The sequence below is a fragment of the Equus przewalskii genome, chromosome 13 (assembly GCF_037783145.1).
Source record: "Equus przewalskii isolate Varuska chromosome 13, EquPr2, whole genome shotgun sequence".
Classification (NCBI taxonomy): domain Eukaryota; kingdom Metazoa; phylum Chordata; class Mammalia; order Perissodactyla; family Equidae; genus Equus; species Equus przewalskii.
Window position 1 is genome coordinate 11,412,897 of NC_091843.1, and position 26,887 is coordinate 11,439,783.

A 26,887-nucleotide genomic window follows, 5' to 3' on the forward strand; every position below is an offset into this window, starting at 1 on the left:
AAGGAAAAAAAGAGGAAAATAAGATTAAGTCTACCACTCAGGGTTCTAAGTTATAAGGTCACACATCGGGGAGTTCAGAAGGATTTCTATAAAAAATATAAATAAAAACTTATTTCTAAACAACAAATGTGGAACCTGGGATCAAAATAAGAAAAGATAAAACCACAAAGCACCAATAATCAGATGAGGGTTCCAATCCTAAAAAATTACCTTGGGCACACAGTCTAGATACTTAACCTTTCTTCCTTATCTTTATGATAAGGATAACAATAGCAATAATAACCGTAGCCCTCACTTACTGATCACTACCTACATGACAGGGAATGAGTTAAGCACTTTATATGCCTTCTTTCATCTAATCCTCACCTCAATCTCATGAAACGTAGGCATCATTATTTCCAATGAGAATCAGAGAGATGAAGTAATTTGCCCAAATTTATTACCAAGTTGTAAGACCAAGATGTGAATTCAAGTTTGAGTTCTTAATCACTAGACTTCAAAGGGTGGATGTGAGAATTATATTTAAATTAAAATTTTAAAAGTAAGGAAAGCCTCTTGCAAAGTGCCAGGTCTTAGTACATGCTCCCTAAATGGTAATTTGTGTCCCTCCTATCCTTGTTTACAACTCTCGTCTTATCCTCCACAAGGTAGAAGCAATAAGACTCAGTTCTCAAACCATCTGTTGCTAAAGTCATTGAATTCCTGGTCAGCTAACTGGGGGACAGATGTGGAGGAGGGGCCAGGGAAAGATTCCCAACACCATCCCTTTCCGTTCTAGCTAAGACTCAGAATCTAGGAGGCATAGAGAAAGGAGTGCCCTGGCTTTGCTGTGAGATTTTGGAGCATTTAATTTTCTTCTCTTGGAATCCATTTGCCCTTTGGAAGGAGGGAGCTGGGCTGCAGGGCACCTGAGGAGACCATAGAACAGTAGCAAAGAGCATGGGCTCCGCAAGTGATTCAACTTCTCAGATCCTGCCCCATGTTCAAAATGAGTGATAGATAACAAAATGAATAATAATTGTACGTAGTTCACAAAGTTGCTGAACTAAATCACATAATTCACAAAAAGTGCTTCATAGAGAGCCTTGGACATGGTAAGCATTCAATAAATGTTACCTATTATTGCCATTATTATTATCATCATCATCATTCCAACACCAACATTCGAGTCTCTAATAAGCCAGAGGACTACTTTAATTTACAAATGCATTCAATGGTCTAAAGAGGGGCTCTAGGACCCTGTATTTAGCGCTTCCCGGGCACAATGACCAGATTTTCTGCCTCCATGGGACATCTGTGACCTAGACAGCCATGACAGTACCGCAAAGAGCGGCCTTCCTCTTCTCTTTCTGCCGCGGGGCGAGGCCTGAGCCCTAGACTTCCGCAGCCCGCCCACAGCAGTCACCATTGGCCGCCTCGTCGCTGGCGTGATTAAGGCCCCGCCCCCTCCCCTCTGGGACCACTCTGAGGCCATCTCCGGAATCGGAGGGGCCTCGGAGGCGGGACCACGATGCATCCTGGGCTTTGTAGTCCGTCTGCACAGCTGCAGCCCGAGAGCGGGCTGTCACGACTCGGAGAACTACAATCCCCAGCAGCCCGACGGCAGGCGGAGGGGGGGGGGGGCCCGCGTCACGTGGGCGCTGGGCCTGGGCGGGCTACTTCTCAGTGCGGCGGCGGCGGCTCGGGGGGCCGGGGCCTTTTGTCTGGAGCGGCTGCGGGAGGCCCCGGAGCGGCGAGGCCGGCGGCCTTCCCCAGCTCGCTCGGTCCCGGTCGTCCCTCGCTGGGGTGGGGGGGCCCCTCCTGGGCCGGGCCCTGCCTCTGGCGCCGCCGCCGCCCCGCCCTAAGCCCGCCCCACCCGGCCTGAGGGGAGGAACCGGTCGGGCCTCCCCGCGCGGCCCAGCCGCCTCCGGAGTCGCCGCCGCTGCCGTCCGTGCGCCGGACCGAGGCTGCCCCTCGCCCCTCAGGCCGACGCCATGAAGATCAAGGATGCCAAGAAACCCTGTAAGCTGGGGGTTTGGGCCCGCGGGTTGGGCGAGCACCTTGCGCCCGGTCTGGAAGCCCCTTGGCGGAGCGGCCTTGTTCGAAGCCGGTCGCTCCTCGCCGGCGCCGAGCGCGGGATGGGGGCGGAGGGACCATTTCGGCCCCGGATCGGAGGCTCCCTCCCCATCTCTCTGCACGAGCGTGACGAACGCCTGCCGCCCCCTGGCCCTTTCCTCCCACTTCCTCCTCGAGATCTGGGAGGCGCAAAGGGGAATTTTTGATTCGGGGTTTGCCGAGCGAGACTAAGAGCTACCAGTCCGCGCTCCTAGCTTCCTCTGAAGTCAGGTTGAAAATGGGTGGTCATGGCTGTCACTTTGCGCGGGGACATTTACCACCCTTTTTTACTGATTTCTGGGCTTCCTTCTTGTGTCTTTGAAATCCCGGTGGGTTCCTGGGAGTTGTCACTGCTGTTACCATTAGAGCTTTTAAACACATGTGGATGTAACCTGCCCGTGGGTAATTGCCTCGACTTGTTTTTGTTTAGAATAACAACTAGTTCGTTTGTTTAAAAAAAAATACCGATAAACGAAATGATAAAAGTCACTCCTATTCCCGCCACTCGGAACTAACCACTATGCATATTTTGGTGAATACCCATAGCGATTTTTCTACGACTGTATATGCCTGTACTTCTTTAAAAACGTTTTTTCCATGCTTTGAGGTCAACTTTCTTTTGCTTCCTTTTGTTTTTAGCCTTTTAACAACCTTTTACTCCTGTAAATGGCTTATTTAATCACTCAGCCATTATGGTTGTCAAACTTTAAGTCCATTCTTCCAGAGCAACTAGGAATGTGGGGATGCATGCTTGTATCTTGAATTGCATCGATGTTTTGCAGTGTTTGCAGTGTCTCATGTGATCCTCCCGACAGTTCTGAGAAATTTCTTGCTGTGGAATCGAATACTGACACCTTCCCTTCGGGCCCATCAGGGTTCTTGTAAACCTCACAGGAGAGGCATCCTACCAAAGCACGTTGAAAACTGTTAATTGTTGGTTAAATGTGAGATAATTCGGTCTTAATTTTACGGATAGGAAATTGAACTTACTGAGCCTGGGTAACTTTTCCGAGGCTGCACCAACCAACTAACTCTGTGCCATGAAGTTCAGCGCCCTAAGCCAGCTGTCTCCTAGGCCTGTGTTCTTTTGCCCGGGTAGGGCAAAGTGTAAATCCTTAGAGAAACACAAACTTTTCTGATCTGGTAGTTTTATCTGCCATTTAAAAAGAAATTTTTAATGATGATTTCTTGCGTTAGCTAAAGAGTTCTTGTTCAGGGGATCTAAAATAGCGATGGAAGGCTTAAACGACAAAGTGCTATAGGAACACTTCTAATTTACTTTACATTGGCTGAATTAAGCTGATCTTGAACAGATGCAGTAATGTAGAACACTTGGACATCTTCCCTCAACACATACATTTCGTCTGCTTGTCTTAGAATGGCCATTTAGTAAAATAAGTTTAACTGTGACAAGCTCATATTCGGACTCTTATGGTATTTATTATTTTCTTTCTGCCATCATAGTGACTTGATTACTTAGATTTGGGTAAACTTGCAATCGGTACGAATACCACCTTTGTCAGAAGTGTTTCAGCAAAGATGATAATTAAAAGTTTATAATATAGACTTGAGGTTGAGACATAAAAGAACACCTATTTTTTAAAAGTAAGTTGCTTATTCTTATTACTGCATTGTGGTACGTTGTGAGACTATTAATGTTAAAATAGAGTCATGCTGAAAAACTAGTCAGTTAATAGGATTTAGAAGTCTAAAGTAACATTTCCAGTTTCAAAAGGTGACTTTACTGCCTGCTCAATTCTTTCCGGTAAAAATAGGGAACATTTTGTGTGGGCAAGGAAGTATTTCACCTGTGAACTGTCGTGGAAATACATATAACTGGAAAGTGTTCTTCCTAATTTTGTTTATTTTAAAGATTGGCACCTGAGCTAACAACTGTTGCCAGTCTTTTTTTTTTCCTTCCTGCTTTTTCTCCCCAAATCCCCCCGGTAGGTAGTTGTGTATTTTTAGTTGTGGGTCCTTCTAGTTGTGGCATGTGGGACGCCGCCTCAGCGTGGCCTGATGAGCGGTGCCCTGTCAGTGTCCAGGGTCTGAACTGGTGAAACCCTGGGCCTCCGAAGCCTAGCGCGAGAACTTAACCACTCGGCCACGGGGCCAGCCCCTCTTCCTAATTTTTTTAAACCACCCAGGTTAGCTAAAGGTATATTTGTTTGTTTTGTTTTTGAGTACTTGCGTGGGTTTTTTTTTTAATAATTATAAATTTAGTGAGCACTTAGTAAGTGTAAAGCACTGTCATTGCATCATTTCACCCTTAGAACAGCACTAGTCACAAGAAGCTGTATCTCCTACTGGTTAAACAAGTGGCTTTGGCTTCCCACACTTTCTTACATTATTCACCTCAGTGCTAGAAAACATTGCCTTTAGATACATCACTAATATGTCACCAGGTTATAAACCAAACGCATGTATTTAACCAGAAAATACGAAGCGAAATTGGTTTCATCTTCTAGACTGTATCCCTAAAAGATAAGCATTTGAAATTGTGTTAATTCAACCGCAGGGGAAGGGTGAAGTCAAACATTAACCTAAGGAAAAATTTTTGCTGAGAACCAAATGGTGTTGTTTGTTTGCTTTGCCTTTACTTGTGTTTTTCATACTGATTAAATGTTAGGTATTAAAAATCCAAACAAGCACGTGTTCCTCTGTACCTCAGCTGACGTGATTTCTTAAGGTTTAGGTTTTTCAGCCTTTGTTTTGCTTACCTGTGCACCATGTAACTTGATTAACAAGGTGATGGTAAAAGGTACATACATTTTTTTTTTTTTTTAAGATTTTATTTTTTTCCTTTTTCTTCCCAAAGCCACCCGGTACATAGTTGTATATTCTTTGTTGTGGGTCCTTCTAGTTGTGCCATGTGGGACGCTGCCTCAGCATGGTTTGATGAGCAGTGCCATGTCCGCGCCCAGGATTCGAACCAACGAAACACTGGGCCGCCTGCAGCGGAGCGTGCAGACTTAACCACTCGGCCACAGGGCCAGCCCCCCCCCCCTTTTTTTAAAGTGTTTATTTCCTAGGACAATTTTTTTTTTCTACTTTATCTCCCCCAACCCCCCCCCCCAAAAAAATTGTATATCTTATTTGCATGTCCTTCTAGTTGTGGGATGTGGGACGCCGCCTTAACGTGGCCTGACGAGCGGTGCTATGTCCGCGCCCAGGATCTGAACCCTGGGCCCCCGCAGCGGGGCGCGCGAACTTAACCACTCGGCCACGGAGCCGGCCCCATACATATTTTTTTAATTTGATGCTGTATAGGTTTTTGAGTCTGTCCTTTGCTAACCCATACAGTAAGGTACCTGAAGTTTTTGTCAAGACCAGAGAGAAGTATGTAGCATATGTGTGTAGTTTGCTTCTATATAATTTGATTGGCTTGTTTGAAAATTGAGTCATTACTCAGGAATTACCGCTTCCAGTAGATAATAAGGTGCAATTGGAGATGTTAGCTTCTGATATCCTCTTAGGTGCAACTAATTTACCAAAGGGAAAAAAATATTTACCTGAAGCTTTTCTGAGGAATTATAGTACTGAAGGTGTGTGAAGATGGTTATTTTCTTAGTCTGTTTCAAAACACCAGCATTTTAATTTGGAATGATTATTCGGAAGAGTGAAATGTCTTTTATCCAAGTACTTGAAGTGTTTTTGGAATTGACCAATGCACATGCCTATTTTAGAATTTTGTTCCTTAAAATAATCCAGTAATATTTTGAATATTTTCAGTCTTTGGTTTCTCTTTCTGCTAAAGAACAATTAAATCCTAATTTGGCATAGGATCCCCTTGGGATCAAATCTGCATGGGGCCAGTAGCACTCAAGTAGTTCTTGAATGCTTCTCCCCCACCCCTTTACCAACACTCAGCAAGATACCAAACTTTTATAACACAGCTTGTTAGAAATTAACAGTCTGTCCTTGTAGTGAGGTATCTTCCTATGTTGAATCATTTAAAAAGATGTTTGAACATGCAGGTTTCTTCTTTTGTGTACGTAATCTACCTGGTAAGAAAGATAATTCTTGGTAGCACTCTATGCTTATGATAGTTCTGGATATTTTTGTTACTTATGGGGAAGTAAAGGCAGCTCTCTTAAGCTCAAGTGAGAAATAGAAGCTCTTATTTTTTTGAAGGGTATATAATAGATCATGAGAGATTCTAGAAAATTCTTAAAGTCTGGAGAAGGTAATGTATACTTGCCATAATCAGAGGACTTATTTATAGAGTTTGTGTTTTGTTTTTTAAATGTGTATTTTTATTCATTTTTTTCACCTTGGCAGTGGAGAGTTTTATTCTCACAAGAATAAGAAACATTTAGGTTATATGCAGTAAGTAGGCTGCTTATGCACTCATGACGTACTTTTAACCTGCCCCTTGGCTAGAAGGAACAAAGCTATAGATACAGATACTTTCCTGATTTCTTAGAAAACTGAAATTTTTCTTACCTCATGGCACTATTAGTGGACTTATGGTCGTACTTATCTCATACTTTCACTGCAAATAAATAAAGTTTGAGCTTCATGCTCTCTCCTCCTTTCATTTTTGTCAGTGACAAAATAACAAACGTAAGTATTTTTTTTTAACACATGGAAAATGTAAAAGTTGTAATTAGACCACTTGCTAAATGATAGGAGTGGATCATACTTAGGAATTTGTGTCTTCTGTGTTCTTGTTGCCTCCCCCATACTTTTTGAATGGTGATTGTTTCTCTGGTGTAAGGAAATGAGTTTCAGAACTCTGCTGAGTTGAAAGGATCTCTATACAAAAGGTGGCCATTACCAACTTTTTTTTTTTTCCTTTATTGGAGCCACTGGCAAGACTTGAGTTCTCTTTCAGTCTCTACCTTCCTGATTTTAAGAAGAAAATTGTCACAACTGAGATCTGCTAGAAATAGAAGGGACATGTAATGTTCTGGTTTGCATATTATGGTTACTAAGAAATTCACCGTCTGTGATATGGTATCTCTAGTTACCCATCCTTTAAGAACAGAGAGCACTAAAAGAACAGACATCTAATAGGCTGGATGTGAGATGTCTTGCCTTTTTGTATTGTTAATTTTAAAAACCTACCTCTGTGGGCAGTAACCCTTAAGGAAATCCTATCGTTTTTCTAATGTAATTTGCAGTTATTTCTTAGAATCTTCTGTTTTTCTAGTCAATTATACAGACAAGTGGGTCGCACAGAGGTTTAAAATTGAAGGGTAATATTCTGTTTCATGAGTTTCCTGGTTGGTGGTGGTTGTGTTATTCTTTATGCCTTACCTACCATACACATTTTATAATATCCTTCAATATTTAATGTAATTTAAAATGAATAAATGAGACATTTAATATACTGTAATAATATAGCTTTGCTTACAAGTGTTTTTTCCTTTTTGTGTAAAGTCTTCTTTTTGAGATAGGACAAGTTTGGTTGTTTCCTGCAAATAGATCAATAAAATCCTTTTAAAGAAGAAGTAATGGAAGGTTTTTGTTTGTTTTTCTTTATTATTTTAGTGATAATTATACCTAAACAGTCATTTTCTTTCTCTGGGAAAGAGTCAAACAACACTTTTGTGCACTCTAGACTTCAGAAACAGGATTTCCTTCAGTGAGCCCTTCTACTACCTGCTCCTAAGTTATGTATTTTGGAATTGGCTGTTGATATACCTTTGGGGTTAAAAACCTTTCTGCTCATGCATAGCTTTAGAAAAGTAGGTAATTTCTTACTCTCCAATATTTTATCTATAAAGTTGAAATATTTTCATAGACAGTAAAGTTCCTTTGAAATTTAATTCATAGTTTTGTATAAGAATTAAAGGTTCTTCAGATAAGTGTTAATTGGAGTTTTTGCTTTTAAGAATGGCAGTGTTCAGAGCCAGCGATGATATCAGCCTTGTGGTTAAAGTTCAGTGCTCACTGCTTTGGTGGCCTGGGTTTGGTTCCCAGGCGTGGTTCCTGGGCCAGAACCACACCACCCACACCACCCGTCAGTTGCCATGCTGTGGTGGCGGCTCACAGGGAAGAACTAGAAGAATGTACAACTAGAATATGCAACTGGGTACTGGGGCTTTCGGGAGGGAAAAGGAAGAAAGAGGAAGGTTGCAGCAGATGTTAGTCTAGGGTGAATCTTTCCCTGAAAAGAAAAAAAAAAGAAAACAAGAACGGCCGGATTCAGGTATTTATAAATGTGTGACCACGCAGGGACTTCTGACTGAAAGTAAAAATGGCATGAACTTTGAACCTGGTAATGCTTCAGCTTTGTAGTTTGCTCCCTGGGTAACCTTTTTTTTTGTATGTATATTTTGACACCTGTGTGTGTTTGACACTGTCAAAGGCACAGAAAGAAAAACTATAAACATTAAATGATTTTTAGTGTGTTTTGAATTTTGGAAGGTGAAGGTTTTTAGCTTAATAAATCTCACCTTGTAGAAATTTTTCTATCGTAAAATGTACTTTATGTGGAAATAGTGATTTCCACAACCCCCTCCCCATGAAATCTAGAATCAAATACAGTTCATTTTGGTTATGTAATATTGGAAGGAACCCTATGTTTTATCTAATGCTCATTGAAAAGTGTCCTCATTACATATCTGTTCAGTCGATTGGGAAAATTCTGAAGGAATCTCTGGTGTATTGGATCAAGAGAGCTGTTACATATTGTTTTCTTTAAATCTGTTTGTCCAAGCAAACACTTGGTCTGAATTTCCCCTCTGAAACTGTTGGTATTGCTGCTTGCTACTACTGATTTATTTGAACAAGGGGGAGAAAGGTGATATGTAACTTTTTACATGAATTTCTTTAAGCAGGAATCCTAGATTTCATGAATAAACTGAAAATGAAATTTAGTGATAGCACATTTCTTTTTACCTAAGGATATATTATATGGTTTCTACTCATTTAAAAATTGTAAATGGCCTATCATTTGTTTCAAGAGTATGTTAACTTAAGATGGCTTCCATTGCTAGCCACCCAGCAAAATTGAGAAAATTTAGTCAATTTCTTCTGCATCTTAGTTGTTTATACAACTAAGATTTGTTTATTATTTGTTTAAACAGATCTATAGGTGACGTAAAAGCATAGTGCTTGTTTAGGGTCTTGTTGCCCTACCTTCCCAAATTATGGTCTTAAGTCATTTTACTTTTTTTAAAAAAAGTTTCTTTTTTAAGATTGTCTTTAATGTAAATCTAGATCTGCAACATGGGTTTCAAATACAGAAACAAGTGAGCTATTTCTCCAGGAGAAGATACTGAGAATTACTTCTTCTTCGTATCCAGTATAATTTAATGATTTCAGTAAATGTAAATTCTAAAATAGAGAAAATCTATAGAATCCTCTCATTGAATTGTATGTTCCCAGTTTCTAATGGTACACATGTATCTAAGTAAAATATGACTATTTAGGAAACAAACTAGAATTTTAGAGAAAATAGTTTTCCTTAACAACTTATACATTAAAAAACTATTAAATACATTTTATCAGGTATTTTGTAATCCATGTATGTTAAGTATTAAATTATTTTTGATTCTCTGTCATTATGATTAAGATCCCAGAGAATAGAAATAGACCTTAAGGAAACGAAGAATCAGAGAGGTTAATGTCTTTTCCAAAGTCATATAGCCCAGTTAGTGAGAGCACCAGGTCCCAAACCCAAATGATGCTGCCTGCCCAAGTGTGCTTGTTGCCAGTTAGACTTAACGTTCAACATTATCACCAGCGAATTTTATTAACCAGATGTACCAAAGAAACCTAATATGCTGAATGAACAAAGAAAAAGATTTCTTTTTAAGGAGGTAATTTTCCTTGGGTTACTTGAAGTGATTATAGGCCAATTTTATTACATTAAAATTCTTATAGAAATGTTTTCAAGTCCTAGGTGATGACCTACTTATTAAAACAGAATTTGTCCAAATTTTTTCTAATCCCCTGGGGCATATGATGAGTATTTAATAAATGAAAAGGAATGCCAACCAACCCAGGAATGAAAAGTTCCTGGGCCAGCTCCAAACATCCTATATTAGGGATTTTTAGAAAATATGCACAGTAACGCTGAAGGGGAAAAGGGAGTTGCACATAGAAGACATGCCTTTATTTCCTAAGTATTATTGACTGAATGCATGATTTAGGGTAAATGAAGTTTGTGGCTAATTAACTAGTCCCTAATTTTCATTTCCAAAATTTATATGTATCTGTATGTATTTTTTTTGATCCACAGCCTTCCCGTGGTTTGGCATGGACATTGGGGGAACTCTAGTAAAACTCGCATATTTTGAACCTATTGATATCACAGCAGAGGAGGAACAAGAAGAAGTTGAGAGCTTAAAAAGCATCCGGAAGTATTTGACTTCTAATGTAGCCTATGGATCCACTGGTATTCGGGATGTACACCTAGAACTGAAGGATTTAACACTTTTGGGCCGAAGAGGGAACTTGCACTTTATCAGATTTCCAACCCAGGACCTGCCTACTTTTATCCAAATGGGAAGAGATAAAAACTTCTCAACGTTACACACGGTGCTATGTGCTACAGGAGGCGGTGCTTACAAGTTTGAAAAAGATTTTCGCACAGTAGGTATCTGTTACTCAAAGCCAACAATTGATACCCATTCTCTTCAATTTTTAAAATAGGAGACTAGGTTTCCATCTAGCTTGTTTCTTAGGTTAGTTCCCCCTGCTGATGCAGAGGAAGTATGTATTCATGACTAGTGTTTGATTTCAGAACATTTAAATACCTTTATAGGACGAGTAAAAATTGCCCAGATTTGGGCTTGTTGTACATAGTATTTGGTAAAACCTGCTAAGTTTAGAGACTGCTGCAAAGCTACAATAAAAGGAGATTTCAATGAATTTGGCAGTGTACAAAGCCATATATAAATGGGGTTTGAATTTTTTCACTATTATTGTCCTTTGTTTGCATGGCTTTTTGAGTATTATCCATAGTTATCTTTCCCAGGGCCGTCTCCTTCCCAAACCCCAGCTGAAGCCAGTGTCTTGATTAGTCAACACCTGAATGAAAGTGTCTGTCAGCCGTTTTTTCCTGGTTTTATACCATCAACCCTACCATGTTCATCTCAAAGCGGGTTGTTTGGAGATAGCAAGAGGACTATGTAAGCCTTGATTTGAGTTGTGTGCTAGTAGGGGTTTGCCAAGCTTCTAATCTTTCTCATTAGAATAAAGATTAAAAGGTTGGTATTTGGGGCTGCTGAAATTTGTTTTCCTTGAAAATATGCATGTGGACCATTTGGTTTCTCAAGTTTGTGTAAGAAAAGTCTCTTAATAAAACATAAGTGACCACTTATATGGCTTACGTAAGTGAGCCCCTTGTAATTTGAGGTAGTTTAAAAGTCTAAATTTTTATTAAAAATTTTTTTTCTTTTGATGGATTATACTGATTTGTATTCAATTTATTGAGTAATTTGAACATAAATTTCATGAATTTGAGACTAGTTTGGACATGTCTTACTTAATGTTTGCCAGTATTCTTGCCAAAAGCGGTCTCCTTGAAGCCAGCTTTCACCTGGCCAGATGCTGGTATCCAAATACGGAGTTGTAATTTTTTTTAATAAAGTATTGATATTTTCTAGTGGTGAAGTTCTAGATTTGTTTTTGTTGATGCTCAGTCATTTATTAAGCTAATATTTGAGCATCTAGTGTGTCTCAGGTATTGTGATAGACACTGAGAACTCAGCTAGGAATAAAGACAGAATTAATGCTCAAAGAGTACAATATTCTAGACCACACAGATAAATGAATTATATGTAAAAATACAGTGCCTTATAATTAATACTATGGAAAAAAGATGCCATGGGGGGCCAGCCCAGTGGCGCAGCAGTTAAGTGTGCCTGTTCCACCTTGGCGGCCCAGGGTTTGCCGGTTCGGATCCTGGGCGCGGACATGGCACTGCTTGGCAAGCCATGCTGTGGTAGGCGCCCACATATAAAGTAGAGGAAGATGGGCACTGATGTTAGCTCAGGGCCAGTCTTCCTCAGCAAAAAGAGGAGGATTGGCAGCAGTTAGCTCAGGGCTAGTCTGCCTCAAAAAAAATAAGAGGTGCCCTGGGAACACCAGAGGAGTGGTACCTAAGAAGTCCTAGAAAATTGAAAAGCTTCCCAGAGGAAGTAATGTCTAAGCTGAAATCTTTTATAATGAATATTTTATAATCCTTTACTAACCTGAAGTGAATTTAATAATTTTAAACTTGTACCTGAATTAGAAAGACAGGAAATGAAGGTATATATATATATAGTAGATAGGTTATCTAGTATGATCACACAAGAGGGCATAATGAAATACTTAGAAGGCTTGTGCCTATACATAGATTCACCATGAATTCTAAAGCCACAGATGCTAGATTGATATGGTATGCTTTACTGGAGAATTAAATACCATAAATGGTGACATAACTTTCCAGGATGCTAACAACACTTGGTAAAATTCCAAATAATAAAAAGTACAGTATTTCTTAAGTTTATATGGTGGCTGCATTCCTAGCAAATTTAGTATGTATTAAAATCATGTAAAGTATACTTTGTGTTTATGTACATAGATCAGAAAAGTACTTTGTGCTTACATAGGCTCAGATAACTATAAACAAATTTTCCTGCTGCCATCTACAAAAATGTCTGTCAGAATGCTCAAAGATAATGCAGGAATGGGATAATTCTTTGCTTTGCACAACTGTCCCACCCATTGCTGGCGTCTGGGCATCCCAAGTCCCTGCCAACTAAATGTTAGTGTGGTCCTCCTTCCTCCCCATCTTTGTGAAAACTAAAATGTCCCCACAGATTTCTCAAATGCCTCCAAAAGTAATGCCACCATCGCTGAGAACCACTGGGCTAGATTGAAGTCCCTAAGAGATTTTGGCATGAAACACAACACGTGAAAATGTGGGGATCATAGATGATTTTGAAGTTTTGTAAAGTACATGAAAATTATACAAGACAGTTGAGTCAAGTAGTTTGAATGCTGTCCTTTGTTCACTTCATGAAACTTTTGTCTTTTTTGTTTTTTTTTTTTAAACAGATTGGAAACCTCCACCTGCACAAACTGGATGAACTTGACTGCCTTGTAAAGGGCTTGCTGTATATAGATTCTGTCAGTTTCAATGGACAAGCAGAGTGCTATTATTTTGCTAATGCCTCAGAACCTGAGCGATGCCAAAAGATGCCTTTTAACCTGGATGATCCATATCCACTGCTGGTAGTGAATATTGGTTCAGGAGTCAGTATTTTAGCAGTCCATTCCAAAGACAACTATAAACGAGTAACTGGGACAAGGTAGTAACCTTTTTGTTCTTATTGCAGCATTCATGTTGTTTTTTTATACACAGAAGTTGTAAAATCAATATTTTACTTCATCAGGAAAATAACATGTATTTGTGCAGCAGCAAAAAATGTAGATGTATGGGCTGGCCCAGTGGCGTAGTGGTTACGTTCGTGTGCTCCACTTTGGCAGCCCGGGGTTCGCCAGTTTGCATCCCAGGTGTGGACCTACACACTGCTCATGAAGCCATGCTGTGGCAGTGTCCCACATACCAAATAGAGGAAGATTGGCACAGATGTTAGCTCAGCAACAGTCTTACTCAAGCAAAAAGGAAGCCTGGCAACACATGTTAACTCAGGGCCCATCTTCCTCACCAAAAAAAAGTAGATATATACGTTAAAGTGTTGCAGATAATATTGTTTTTTAAGGTATGTATATAAAGACTCAAAATCATTAATTTTTTTTTTTGGTGGAGGAAGATTAGCCCTGAGCTAACATCCACTGCCAATCCTCCTCTTTTTGTTGAGGAAGACTGGCCCTGAGCTAACATCCATGCCCATCATCCTCCACTTTTATATGTGGGATGCTTGGCACAGCATGGCTTGACAAGCAGTACCATGTCCACACCCGGAATCCTCATTGGCGAACCCTGGGCCGCCGAAGCGGAATGTGTGAACTTAACCACTGCGCCACCAGGCCAGCCCCACAAAAATCATTAAATATTTATATTTGTTTAGCATCACTTGGCATCAAAACTTTCATAATGATGAGTGAGTTTTTATCTGGAATGATTCCAATAACTTTTATTTGCCAAAGCATTTTTCTTCTTTGCTTATTTTTCACTTTTTTATAGGTGTATTTAAGCCTAAAGTTTGCCGCATGTTAATTCAGTTCACATTTAAGTGGAGTATTGGGCAATATTGTAATTAATTCTTGGAGGATGAATTTAACATGAGCTCTTGATGGGATAACATTAATGTTCCAAATATCCCCTAAAATTTTTTGTAAGACCTGAAATATAAATGTGAAATGAGATTTTAAAAGTTTCCTTATGATTCTGATATGTACTTTATCAACTTTTAAGGAGCGTGGAGACTCTTACTTATTAAATTGAGGAAGAAAGATTTTTGGAATACTTAAGATTGATTTGTGAAAAAACTCAGTTTATTTTATTTTATTTTTTTGAGGAAGATTAGCCCTGAGCTAACTACTGCCAATCCTCCTCTTTTTTCTGAGGAAGACTGGCCCTGGGCTAACATCCGTGCCCATCTTCCTCTACTTTATATGTGGGACGCCTACCACAGCATGGCTTTTTGCCAAGCGGTGCCATGTCCGCACCCAGGATCCAAACTGGTGAACCCCGGGCCGCCAAAGCGGAACATGTGAACTTAAACCGCTCCTCCACTGGGCCGGCTCCTCATTTTAATTTTGAAGTAGTTCTCCTACATAAATGATCCTTAAGTTTAATTAGCATTTTATTTCTGTGGTGGCTAAAAACCTATTTCCATTGTAACTCTTTATGCCAACAAATTACAAGGAAGTATTACCTATTTCAATCAATTCTAAAAGACGGAAATTCAGTCTCTTAATAAATTCCAACAGTGATTCAGGGATAGAACCTGTTAGAAATTTAGGTGAGACTAGGGAGCAAAGGTTTTAATTTTAGAGATTAGAGAGATATGACATTTTGTGCACATATCCAAAAAAATAATAGGACCAAGTAAATTTCTGTCATTAAGATGACCAGGCTGACATAAATTTTCTCAGTGTATTCATTTCTGGGTCATATTAAATGTTAATGTATCACAATGAATTGATTTCAGTATTGTCAGCCCAGGTAAATACGCCTTTCGCAAAATCATTTCTTGGAAACCATTTAGAATTACAAGTTTTCTCCTTTTAATTCATATGGTTACTAATTTTTAGCATTTACTCCTTTTCCAAACACACAAAAACATTTACTTTTAGCAATTACAAAGTGGAAGACATCAGGTGAAGATATGAAAGATCTCCTTCCGTCCTCATGTTGTTTCCACCAAGTGATTTTTATTCCGTTTGGTTTATTCTTTGATAAATTTGGTTTTACTAAACATTTTTCTTACCTTTCTTCATTATGTTAACATTTCAGTACTCAGCATCAGCAATATGTTCTTCCTGTGTGTTACTGAATAAATGAATGCTCCACCCTTTTACTTTGGAGAAAGAATACTGTTTGTAAATAGAACTTATCAAGTTTCTTTATCTTTTTAGCCTTGGAGGGGGTACCTTTCTGGGTTTATGCAGTTTATTGACTGGCTGTGAAAGTTTTGAAGAGGCTCTTGAAATGGCATCCAAAGGAGACAGCACCCAAGCTGACAAGCTGGTCCGTGATATTTATGGAGGAGATTATGAAAGATTTGGTCTGCCAGGCTGGGCTGTAGCATCTAGGTAAGTTTAACACTTATGTTGTAATTAGTGTTGCTTATTTAGTTTTTAGAAAGAAATATATTAGGAAGTTGTAAGGGGACTTCCTCTTACCTAGTTTAGATTCTAAGTTTTGAACATTCATGTAGTTTAAAAATTAGGTATACAGTAAGAAGTCTGCCCCGAGTGTACCCTATAGGATTCTTCAGTATCTTTTTAGTGCTTCTTTATGTAAATATAAACACATATCCTTATCCTCCCCTTGTAGAGAAGGTAACTTTTAGAGGGTAGCATTCGTATGCTGTTATATAGCATACTGTATGTACTCTTCAACCGTAATATGTCCTAGTCTGCCTGCCTGCCTCCCCCCTCCCCTTTCCCTGCCCCACCTTGTTAACACCTGCATTGTATTCCATTGTGTGGCTGTGTGATCATTTGATGGAATGTTGGGGTTGTTTCCAGTGCTTTGCTATGTATAGTTCAACGGGTCAATGAGTAACCTCGTACACACCTTATTTTGTACATGTGTAGATTTATCTGTAGGATAAATCCCCAAAATTATGAAATGTTGCTTGTTATCAGCAGATTTGGTTTTATTTGTTTCTGTTTTCTCTGCAGTTTTGGAAATATGATTTATAAGGAGAAGCGAGAATCGGTTAGTAAAGAAGATCTAGCAAGAGCTACTTTAGTTACTATCACCAATAACATTGGTTCTATCGCACGAATGTGTGCTGTTAATGAGGTAAAAACATTTTTAATTATGAAAAATTTGAATTGGAGTTGAATATACATGTAGCAGGACTTCTTGTTCCTTAAGGAAGCCTCTGGGATTGAGATTTCCTGATCCATTAAATCTCAGGACTCATGAAGTTGCATGTTGTATACCCAGTTGTTACATTACCTTTAAAGAAAGTCGCAGATAATTCAAGTCAGAAATAGAATACATATTTATATTTCATATTTATCCAGAAACCCTTTCAGAAAGACAAAACCTAAATCTCAAAGATGCCAAAGAAAATTCTAAACATAACACAGTTTGAAGTAACTAACTATCGGGGGGGGGGGTGCTCTTGATGTTGCGTCTGACTAGTGGAGTCCTTGGAGGTTTCCTCACTGCCCTCGGCTTCTTTACAGTGCTGCCTTGTTGCGGATGGATCAAGCAGCATTGTACAGGGCTATGAAGGCGTTGAGACTTGTTCTTCACTTGAAGTGTGCGTGATGTCTGCTTAGGAAAGGCATGTACTGCTAGATTGGCCTCTTAGTGGGGTTATTTTTATTTGAAGGAGACATGTTGTCCTCCTTTTTGTAAGATACATGTCCATTTAGTTTTTGTAAGTATTAAATACTGTAAATGAATTGGGAAATTTGCCGTTTGTAGGAACCCTTTGTTCATTCATCCATTTATCGATTCACTGAATGAATACTTACAGACTACCACGCGCCAGGCATTGTTCTCGGGATGCAGGGTACATTAGTGTAAACACAAAGCTCCCTGACTGTGTGGAACTCACATCCATTCTAGTGATGTATTAAGTTTGTTTAGCATGGATTACGTGATAAGTGCTATTTTTTAAAAAGAGAAAATCAAACAAGATAAAGAGAATTGAGAGTAGACCAGACAGTGGCAGAGGACAAATTGCTGATAATTGGGTGCTTAAAGGAAGGCTGTATTGGACATGTGACCCTTGGGCAAAGATTTGAAGGAGGTGAGAGAATCGTGGTACAGATAAAGGTCAAGAGTGGCCTCCAGCAGAGAGAGAAACTGTGCAAAGACCCAAATTAATCCTCTGAATTATTATATGTTTAAATCCAGAATTCTGTCTCTTAAGTTTCTTAATAACAAGGTAGTAAGTTAGTGGGAGCCACTAGCAGACGTTTTAACCCAGGTTTTGGGAATATTTCACTTCTGAGGGCTGACAGTAATCTGGGATCCTTTTTTTTTCTTTTTCTTTTTTATAATTTTTTTTTTTTTTTGAGGAAGATTAGCCTTGAGCTAACATCTGCTGCCAATCCGCCTCTTTTTGCTGAGGAAGACTGGTCCTGACCTAACATCCGTGCCCATCTTCCTCTACTTTATATGTGGGATGCCTACCACATCATGGCTTGATGAGCTGTGCCATGTCCACGCCTGGGATCTGAACTGGTGAACCCCGGGCCACCAAAGTGGAACATGCGAACTTAACCACTGCACCACTGGGCCGGTCCCTGGGATCCTTTTTCTTAGCACTGTAGGTCTAGATTTTCACTGGCCAATTGACTTAAAGAGTAATTTAGGCCATAGTTTACACTATTCCAAACTCAGTGTGCAAAAATGTGTACTCAAAAGACAATATATTATTGTGAGAGTAGAAACAGGTTTTCTGAAGATTAAACACCAGTTTCTCCATCTAAGAGTTCCTAATCTTAGAGGTATCTAAGGAAACAAATTAGTGAGCGGCATCAGCAGAGAGAATGACTTGATGGATTAGGCTGGGAATAGAGGATGCTGGAAGCCTAGGGGTTGGGTGTGCGACCTCATGCCCCAGTCTGTGTTGCTCTCCATCTCTGTATATAAAATCCACAGGTTGCATGTCATTGTTGAGCACACATTGCAACATACTGGCAAATTTACACCTTTTTTTAATACTAAACACATTTAAAATACTTTTCCTTGGTTTGTCTTCTTTAATCTCATCCGTGTTTCTCCAAATTATTTTGTTAAATGGATTATTTATTTGCCGTTTTCAAAAACAAATTTCATCTATAATCAGTTACTAGGGCCTTTCCAGAACTTTTCTTTGTTGAAGTAGAATTTATTTTTTAGAGCAGTTTAGGTTCATAGCAAAATAGAGTGGAAAGTATAGAAAGTTCTCATATACCCCTGATCCCACAGGTGTACAGCCTTTCCCACTCAGAACACCCAGCACCAGACTGGTACGTTTGTCACAGTCAGCCTACATTGGCACATCATTATCACCAAGTGCAAAGTTTACATTTGGGTTCGCTTTTGGTGTACATTCTATGGGTTTTGACAAATGTGTAGTCACATTCCTGAACCAAATTTTTAAATGTAAGGATTATGGAGGTATGTACCAGGAATGTAGTAAGCACTAATAAAAGATAGTAGTTGTTTACATTTTTAAGTAGAGATTTTGTAAACCCTATTGTATTGTAATATTGACTTAATGATTCTTTTTTTAAGTCATTTTTCTTGTTTTTTTTTTTTTTTAGAAAATAAACAGAGTTGTCTTTGTTGGCAACTTTTTACGTGTCAATACCCTCTCAATGAAACTTTTGGCATATGCACTGGATTATTGGTCAAAAGGTCAACTGAAAGCATTGTTTCTAGAGCATGAGGTATGATAGGAAAATAATGTTTTGTGGATTTTACTAGCATGCTTTTATATGCAGTTTCATGTATTGCTCCTCCTTGCTCTGTATTTACAAGTAGAGTGTAAGACTTCTGTTTACAGTAGTGTGGACCCCTCACTTCACTCTGAGCTGGGAGGATAGGGGTTACTGTAACCTGGCAGACACACCATTGAGATGAGAGCTTCACGGTTCTTCTCACCAAGGGAGAGCAGTATCAGAGCTGGGAGCTCCTTAAGGACTCTGGCTGCTTGTGTACTTAGTGGATTTGTTTTCTTATATTGTTTTGTTTTTTCTCTCCTGAGATAACAAATGCTAAATGTGAACATACAGACATAGGCAATTTAGCAATGAAAATTCTCCTCAGTCCTCTCCCACAACCTTACCCCAATCTCCAGAGGTAACTGCTGTCAACATTTTGGAGTTTATCCTTCAAGATTTTTTTCCTATTCACTACATTCGGTTAAGTTCTGATCTGAGCAAATAGCAGTTCACATAATGTTTTCAATTAAGTGAACTCACTTTGACTTATTTTGTTTCTGATCAGTCCAATGGATATATTATTAAGAATTTCAATAACACAGATTCAGAGTGTTTGTTCTGCTCTTATAGGCCTCCATGTTGCATTGCCACTGCTCTCACTGAGAGACCAGAGTGGCATACTCTGTGCAGCTCCACGTGGCATGCCGCATGCTCTGAGAGGGGCAGGTGGAGCCAGAGGAATCTTGTTGAGGAAAAGAGAGAGGGGCACAGAACTGCAATAATAGCCCTAGAAGCTTTCATGTCTAAAGGCTACACTTTAAAAGTATGTGTTTCAAAGGTATATAAAGAATGCGGTTTACGGAAACTTTTTTTACAATAGGTGACAACACAGAAATTGGTAGATTTCTGAATAGATGCTCTTAAATAAATTATACATAAATAGTGGTTCTTAATAGTGGTTAATATTTATGCTAACGTAAAAGCTGCACTACATTAATAATTGTTTGAAATTACACAGGGCTACTTTGGAGCAGTTGGTGCACTTCTTGGGCTGCCAAATTTCAGCTAAAGCTTCAGGTTTCCCTCTGCTGATAAATGTCATCCAAGAGGAAGTGAAAACCAGAGGCATTGTTACTGCGTTATTTGTAACTGGGAACCAAAGGATAAAAGAGTAGCACTATTCCTGTTGACTTTTCAATGTCAAAATGGTAAGCTGCTAAATGTTGCCATATTAAAAGAGAGAACTCTGTAATGTGAAGTGTTTCTGATTGAAATGCTTTCCTTTCCGTATATAGCCAGTGTTAAGTCTTTAAATGCAATACAGCCTCTGATTATTGAGCTTCCTCTCAAAAAAGATTTTCTATTTTATGTAGCCAGCATTGCAGTACTGTACTCTCACACACAAATCTTAAAGTCTCAGAAATGTTTAGCTCATGAAGATAAATTGATTCTGAATGTTTTGTTACAAGTCTGTTCCATGTGTGTTTTGGTTACTAGTAAGTGGACAGTAACATACCCTGTATCAAAACTTATTGAAATGGCAATCAAAGATGATCATTTTAATGTGATTTTAGAAATGTTAAGACAATATTAATTATTCATTATTGTAATTTTCCTAACATATACCCCCCCAAAAAAAGCATGTTTATGTGATCTTTTTCCAGAAGTATAACCTTTTTCAAATGCCATAATTTAATTGAAATACTGTTAAACATTAGCCTGAATTTCAAAAGGAATCCTAGAAAATGCACATAAGTGGTGACACTGCACTTTCTGTATTTTGTGAGTTAATATATTTTAAAATGTTTAATATTTTTCAGTTGGAGGTTTAATTACTTATTTGAAAGTCTCTTCAGTGAGATCCCAGGACTATTCTAATGGAATATGGTTTGCGTGCATTCTAAGAATTCCAGGCTCTTTCTACACCACATTTATCTCAGACCCAAACTTAGCCATTTCTGTTTAACTAGGTCTAAACCATCAAAGTGAAAGACTTTACTCTATCATGAACAGCAACAAAGTCACATTTATTCTAAATGGGTGTTATGGAAATCTAGATGAGTTGTTATGAAAATTTGTAGGAGTCTGAGGCAGCATTGCAGAATTATAAAAGGATCAGTGTTTCGTACATTCTCGTAGTACAAGTGTTATAGTTCCAAAATTTGTAAATCCTTTTGCCTCGGAATTTGTTCTCTATGTTGAACTCATTTTGTATGTTACAAGTTTTTTCAGATTTTTACTTTGGCAGTAATATTTTGGAAGTCTAGTAGTTTGCCAAAGTTGTTCAAGACTGTTGCTTATGGTTTAGGAAGTAGAGAGACTTGGGGGAAAAAATATTTGCCTCCTTAAATCTTGGATGTACCTTGAAGAGCTTAAAATTTGTTTACGTTTCAAGAAGAAAGGAGTATTCCTTGTGTTTTTACAGAACACAATTTCGCTCCATAGAGAACAATTTCCGTAGACTGTCAAGAGGTGCTTGACCAAGACATTGCTCCTTGTTCTCAGATTTTGTGCTCAGATACTTAAAGTTCAGTTTTCTTTATCTAAACACATAAATATATGAATAATAGTGACTATTTAGAGGGGAAAGCATGTGAAGGTAATTATTTAGAATTCAGAATATTTGGAACTTTGAATTCATGTCAATCTGTTAGTCATTTTGAAGACCTACAATGAGTAAATTTTTCTTACTTTAATGTTTCCATTGTAGTGACTAGGTATTTCAGCCAAAAGCCACCTGTTCAGTTTATTTTAAAATTTTGTGATTTGGGCATTTGTACAAAAGTTTTTATCTTTAAATGATGATAACTTTAAGTTGCGTACCTGTGGCAAACCGTACATTAGCAGCTATAGGTTTGGGGCTGTATTTAAGAAAGAAAATGGAATGGTCAAAGTCTATATAAGTTAATTTGATCAATACTTCGGTTAATTTGGGGCTTTCATATTTTTTGTCCTTTGAAACTGAAGATACCTGCTAATTTGTATAAAGTGAACAACCATCTCACCAGTGTTGGTCTTGGTTTTTCTCGAGTGTAATCTAGACTCCCTGGAGTAATAAGTAAGAACACAGAATTGGGATGAAGGCTGCCAAGATTCTAGTTTTTGATTATGATCTTAAGAATATCCTTGTAAGCATGCAGTGGCAAATAGGTTTGGTTCTAATCCGAATCAGCATAATGCCTCAAAGCTCTGTGCTCCTGAACAGTGCTGTCTTAATGGAAGTAAAATGTGAGCCATGTGTAATTTTACATTTTCTAGTAGACACATTTAAAAAGTCAAAAGAAACAGGTGAGATTCATTTTAATTTTATATTTCTGTTTAACCCGGTATATCTGATAGGTTATCATTTCAACATATAATCAATATAAAAAGTCACTTAGGAGGTATTTTACTTTGTTTTGTGCTTAGTCTTCAAAACCAGTGTATGTTTTACTGTTACAGCAGATCTCAACTTAGACTGACCACATTTCAAGTTCTCAGTAGCCGCATTTGGATAGTGGCTGCTGTATTAGTGCAGTTCTAGAACTAGCGCTTAAAAATGAACACTAGCATGTTTCCATTAAAACTTTATGAATATGGGCTTTTTAAAGACTGTTTGGGAGGGGGAAATATGGGACCCTTATTTTTTAAATACAGAAAGGGCGATAAGCGGTAACTCATTGGGGCTAGTTTATTTTACACAGATAAGCTGTATTTCTGACCATTCCACAAATACCTTACATTGCGTTCTGCCATCTCATCTTAGTGTGTATCATTTTTCCAGTGACACTGATGAGGTTGCCCAAGGCATATCCCTGACTGTCCTGAGCAGTCTCCAAAATGTATATCGCCTTCTCAGAGGCAAAATCAAGGATTCCAGTGACTTAAATCCCTCCCCTCCCCCTCCTAATTGAACTTTGAGGAGCCAATTTTACAAAATTAAAAAGAGAGCCTTTTAATTCTTCACTGAGTTCTGTACACACAAGAGAATCTTCTTTATAGCTTTTAGATTTAATTTACATTCTTAAGAACTGCTCATATTTTCACCTGAAGGAGCACTGTCAGTTTGTTTGGGGCTTGGTGACACAAGGTCTGGGGCCTTCTACCACCACTACTACCCCCCCAAAAAAGATTACCCTTTTTTTCTTTTTTAAGCTTACTTTTATTATTATTTTTTAAATTTCTTTAATTTTTTGAGGAAGATTAGCCCCGAGCTAACATCCACTGCCAATCCTCCTCTTTTTGCTGAGGAAGACTGTCCCTGAGCTCACATCCATGCCCCAAAGACTGCCTTTTAACTAGAGACTTTCAGAACGAATGGCCTCCAGCTCTTCACCCTCACTTCTCCAAAGGCAAAGTGTTAGACTGGCTTGCCTGTCGACATGGGCATTGCTTCTTTAACTACTCTAATTTAAATAGGTGAATTCTTAGTTTAGGTAAAGTCAGTGCCATTGCCAATAATATACATGGTAACTGGCAGTCCTTCTAGAGATTCAGATTATTTGCCAAATATTAGACTCTGTAAAGATTCCTGAGTTTTTTTACGTTTGTGTGCAAATGCGATTGCTGTATTCTAAGTACCAGTTCCTGAAAATCCTTTTCTGTAAGACAAATGAGCAGCTGAAAGGGAAAAGTTATCCTCTATGTTCAGCGGTACTCTTGCCTTCTAGGAGCAGTCCACCACATCTTGCCTTGATTTCTAAGGTTGAGTTCTTGGGTAGAAAGCTCAGCAAGGCAATAGTTTCCAAATGCCCTTTATAACCACTCTGCTTGTTAATATGCAAAATTTTTCATGTTTTGTTTGGTGTATTTTTTTCTGTTGAGCACTTTATGCTTTTTAGTCTATATTGCATTTGAGAATGTAGATTAGAAATTCTTTCCCCTTTAAAGCCCTGTAAAAAACTGATAAAGGATAATCACTAGAAAATGAGTGTGCATTATTTTGCATTTAACTTACTGTTTTGTGATAGTAGAAACAAAATTTTAGAAATATATTGCCTTTTTGTAATAAGACTCTTTGACGTTATTTAAGATGATTTGCCATGAAATGTCAATGATGTCCTATTTTCCCAATAAGTTTATTTTAATATGTTTTCTTCTACTACCGGAGGAATTCAGCCAACTTGGTTTCTATCATCAGATAATCTCAGAAAATAATTTGCTTTATCTATCTTACTGCCTGTTTTCAATATTTGAGACACTAGTTTTCTTTTCTTATATTTTCTGCTGAGCCTAGTAATCAGCAAAGACACAAAAAACGTAATTTTTAAGCAGTTCTTACTGTTTGCATTCTCTCTCTTGTGTATTCAGTGGACATGGGATCATAATTTGGTATTGTATTAGAAATAGTGCCAGCCACTGGTCTAACTTCTTTGAATGTTATTTTCTTTATTTGTGAAATGAGCGAATTGATTTGTTAAAATGGGAAACGACTCAGTTCTCAGGACCCTCAGAAAGACAGTTAGTTGCTCCATTCATAGCAGCATTTGAAATGACAGACGATTTGTTCTGGTATTTGGCGTTAATTTTTTTTGTATATGTTGATAGGTTCTAGATTTTGGATTCTCACCAAACCAGTATGATGGCATCAGTTATTCTCTCATAATGTTATGTTATTGAGTGTAATGTCTGAATAAGAATACCTTGAAATAATATGAAGGGTTATATATATATATTAAAGTGTATGTGTGTGTGTCTGAAATTTTTTGTTAACTTTAAAATTATATGGGCATTATTATAACTTTTCCTTTGTACAAAAACATCCCACTAAATTCATAGATGTTTGAATATTCAATATATTTGGGATTTTTTTTTAGTGACCCTTTTCTGCAAGCTGTTACTTAATTTCTGATCATTGTGAGTGGGGACAGATGTGGGATAAACTCTTCTGGGATTATTTATTGCTTTTGTTAAACACAATTCATAGGGAAATTTATGAAAAACATTTGTAATTACGTGGAGGTGAATTGAAATATCTTGGCTTACAATCATCCACATCAAATATGATGAAGAACTAAAATGCTTTTATCCTTAGGATTGTCTGAGAATAATCAGATTGGACATATGTCTGACATTCCCAGTTTACTGTTTAAAATAAACGTAGCAGTGAGTTGGTACTGGGACCTCACATTCTACAGTTAGTGCTGAATGATGTGTTTGAGGGAAAGTTGATTTTTTTTTTTTTTAAAGGAAAAAGTCCAAAAGATCTTTATATTCTGGCTCTTTCTGTAGACAAAAGGTTATTTTTCTTTTAGATTTTCACTCTTTTTTGCTGCAGCTGTCACTAATTTTGTGTTTATAAGAACTAATGAGGAATGTCTTTTTCAGAGAAGTGAATGAAGTTAAAATTCAGGAGTTTGAATTGTATAAATTTGCAACTAAATTTCCATTCTAAGATACTGCTGATATTTTTTTTTTTTGCTATTTCTTAACATCTTTTATACACTGCAGTGCTCTCAGTTCCAATAGCTTTCAGAGAGAACATTCCAGCTTTTACATGGTTTGTAAAGTATGCATAAATAATACAAATAGTTTGAGAGTATTTTAGCATTACCCTCTAACTCTGAATTACGGATATCATACTTGCCACAGTCAGTAGTTGTTGCAGATATTAAGCCATTTTGAAATTTACCACTTTTTCTGAGGTGCCCTGTTTTAGTTTACAACATTTAGAAACAAAAGATTATAGACCTAACATCAATATCCTAGTCACTTTGTCCCAAATATAATTAATGGAATTAGGATGTAAGTCATGTTAAGATGGTTTTATCATTTTTTTATACATTGTGTTTTCACTTTTTATTTGAACTAGGGTGAAACTTTGACTTTTTAACTGAAGTTGGAGTTTTAATTCTGCCCAGTTATTGACCAAATCATACCAAGATGTTTGTGTGTGTTTTTACTTATACAAGCCATTTCAGTTTGAGTTGCCTTATTCTCTCTATTGCATTGTTCTTATCAAGTCTAAGCTTTGTCATGTTGGAATTATTCTAACACTGAATCTGTGATGTAAAAATGTATGATGTGCTACAAATTTTATTCATAATAATCTAAGTTATAGCCTATTGTAACCTATAAAACATTTCTTGTAAATTGTCTAATTTATTTTTTCATTTATGTACAGTTTCTTTTGTAAATTTTTAAAATATTTGTTGTGGCCTGTTCTTTAACATTCAAATACTCTTTTCCTTAATGCTTACTTGCATGAAAAAAGAAGTTCTGTTTTGCTTGTTTGTATCGTATGGCCATTAAGCCAATTTCAGTACTCTGCTTTTTCTGTAGTTTAATTTTTTCTAGTTTTGTTCCTATTCTAAATAAATGTTAAAATCTTGCTTTTTATGTCCTACTTTCCAAATAAATTCTCTAAGTTGTTTACTCTGTGTATTTTCTTATTTATTTTATATATTGTACTCCCACATTTTCACTGATGGTGAAAAGTAAGGTTTTAACTGAAATTAGCTAGAGTAGAATGTAAACTCTGAGAGCAAGGATTTTGTTGCTCCCCACTGTCTTCCCAGGACTTGGCAGAGAGAAGGCGGTAGGGAAAGCAATGCTTGTTGAGTGACTGAATTGTAGAGAAAGTGTCCTTCTCTCGCTGGTCTGCCTATAAGACAGATGTAACCATAGTTTCCCTTACCTCCCTCTAACATTACAAAGCACAAATGTTCGTTTCTCAGAGATGCAAACTTTCAGGAAATTTAAGACTCAGATTTATTAACATGTGAAAAGCTTTGCTTTTTCTTGAAATGAGGCCATGTTATCCTACACTGGAAATGAATGTCAGCAACAGAGAAATTCTTAGATGTGCTCCACAGGAGAGATGCCAAAACATATGCGGCAC

The 26,887-nt window shown here is 37.9% G+C and overlaps 1 protein-coding gene across 1 annotated transcript; it reads left to right on the plus strand.

Moving 5' to 3' along the window:
- The first annotated feature begins 1,427 nt into the window (after positions 1–1,427).
- PANK3 (pantothenate kinase 3) lies at positions 1,428–26,421 on the plus strand. The gene is made up of 7 exons (XM_070569057.1): positions 1,428–2,001; positions 10,289–10,641; positions 13,096–13,349; positions 15,586–15,762; positions 16,357–16,480; positions 18,949–19,074; positions 20,087–26,421. Exons 1-7 carry the CDS (start codon positions 1,974–1,976, stop codon positions 20,135–20,137), a joined length of 1,113 nt encoding a protein of 370 aa, XP_070425158.1. The 5' UTR covers positions 1,428–1,973; the 3' UTR covers positions 20,138–26,421.
- Positions 26,422–26,887: the final 466 nt, after the last annotated feature.

Excerpts from the sequence above, each read along its gene's own strand:
- PANK3 (XM_070569057.1), top strand. The coding sequence starts at position 1,974 with ATGAAGATCAAGGATGCCAAGAAACCCT. Across the intron at positions 2,002-10,288 it reads CAAGGATGCCAAGAAACCCT|CCTTCCCGTGGTTTGGCATG; the intron begins GTAAGCTGGGGG and ends TTTGATCCACAG. Across the intron at positions 13,350-15,585 it reads AAACGAGTAACTGGGACAAG|CCTTGGAGGGGGTACCTTTC; the intron begins GTAGTAACCTTT and ends TTATCTTTTTAG.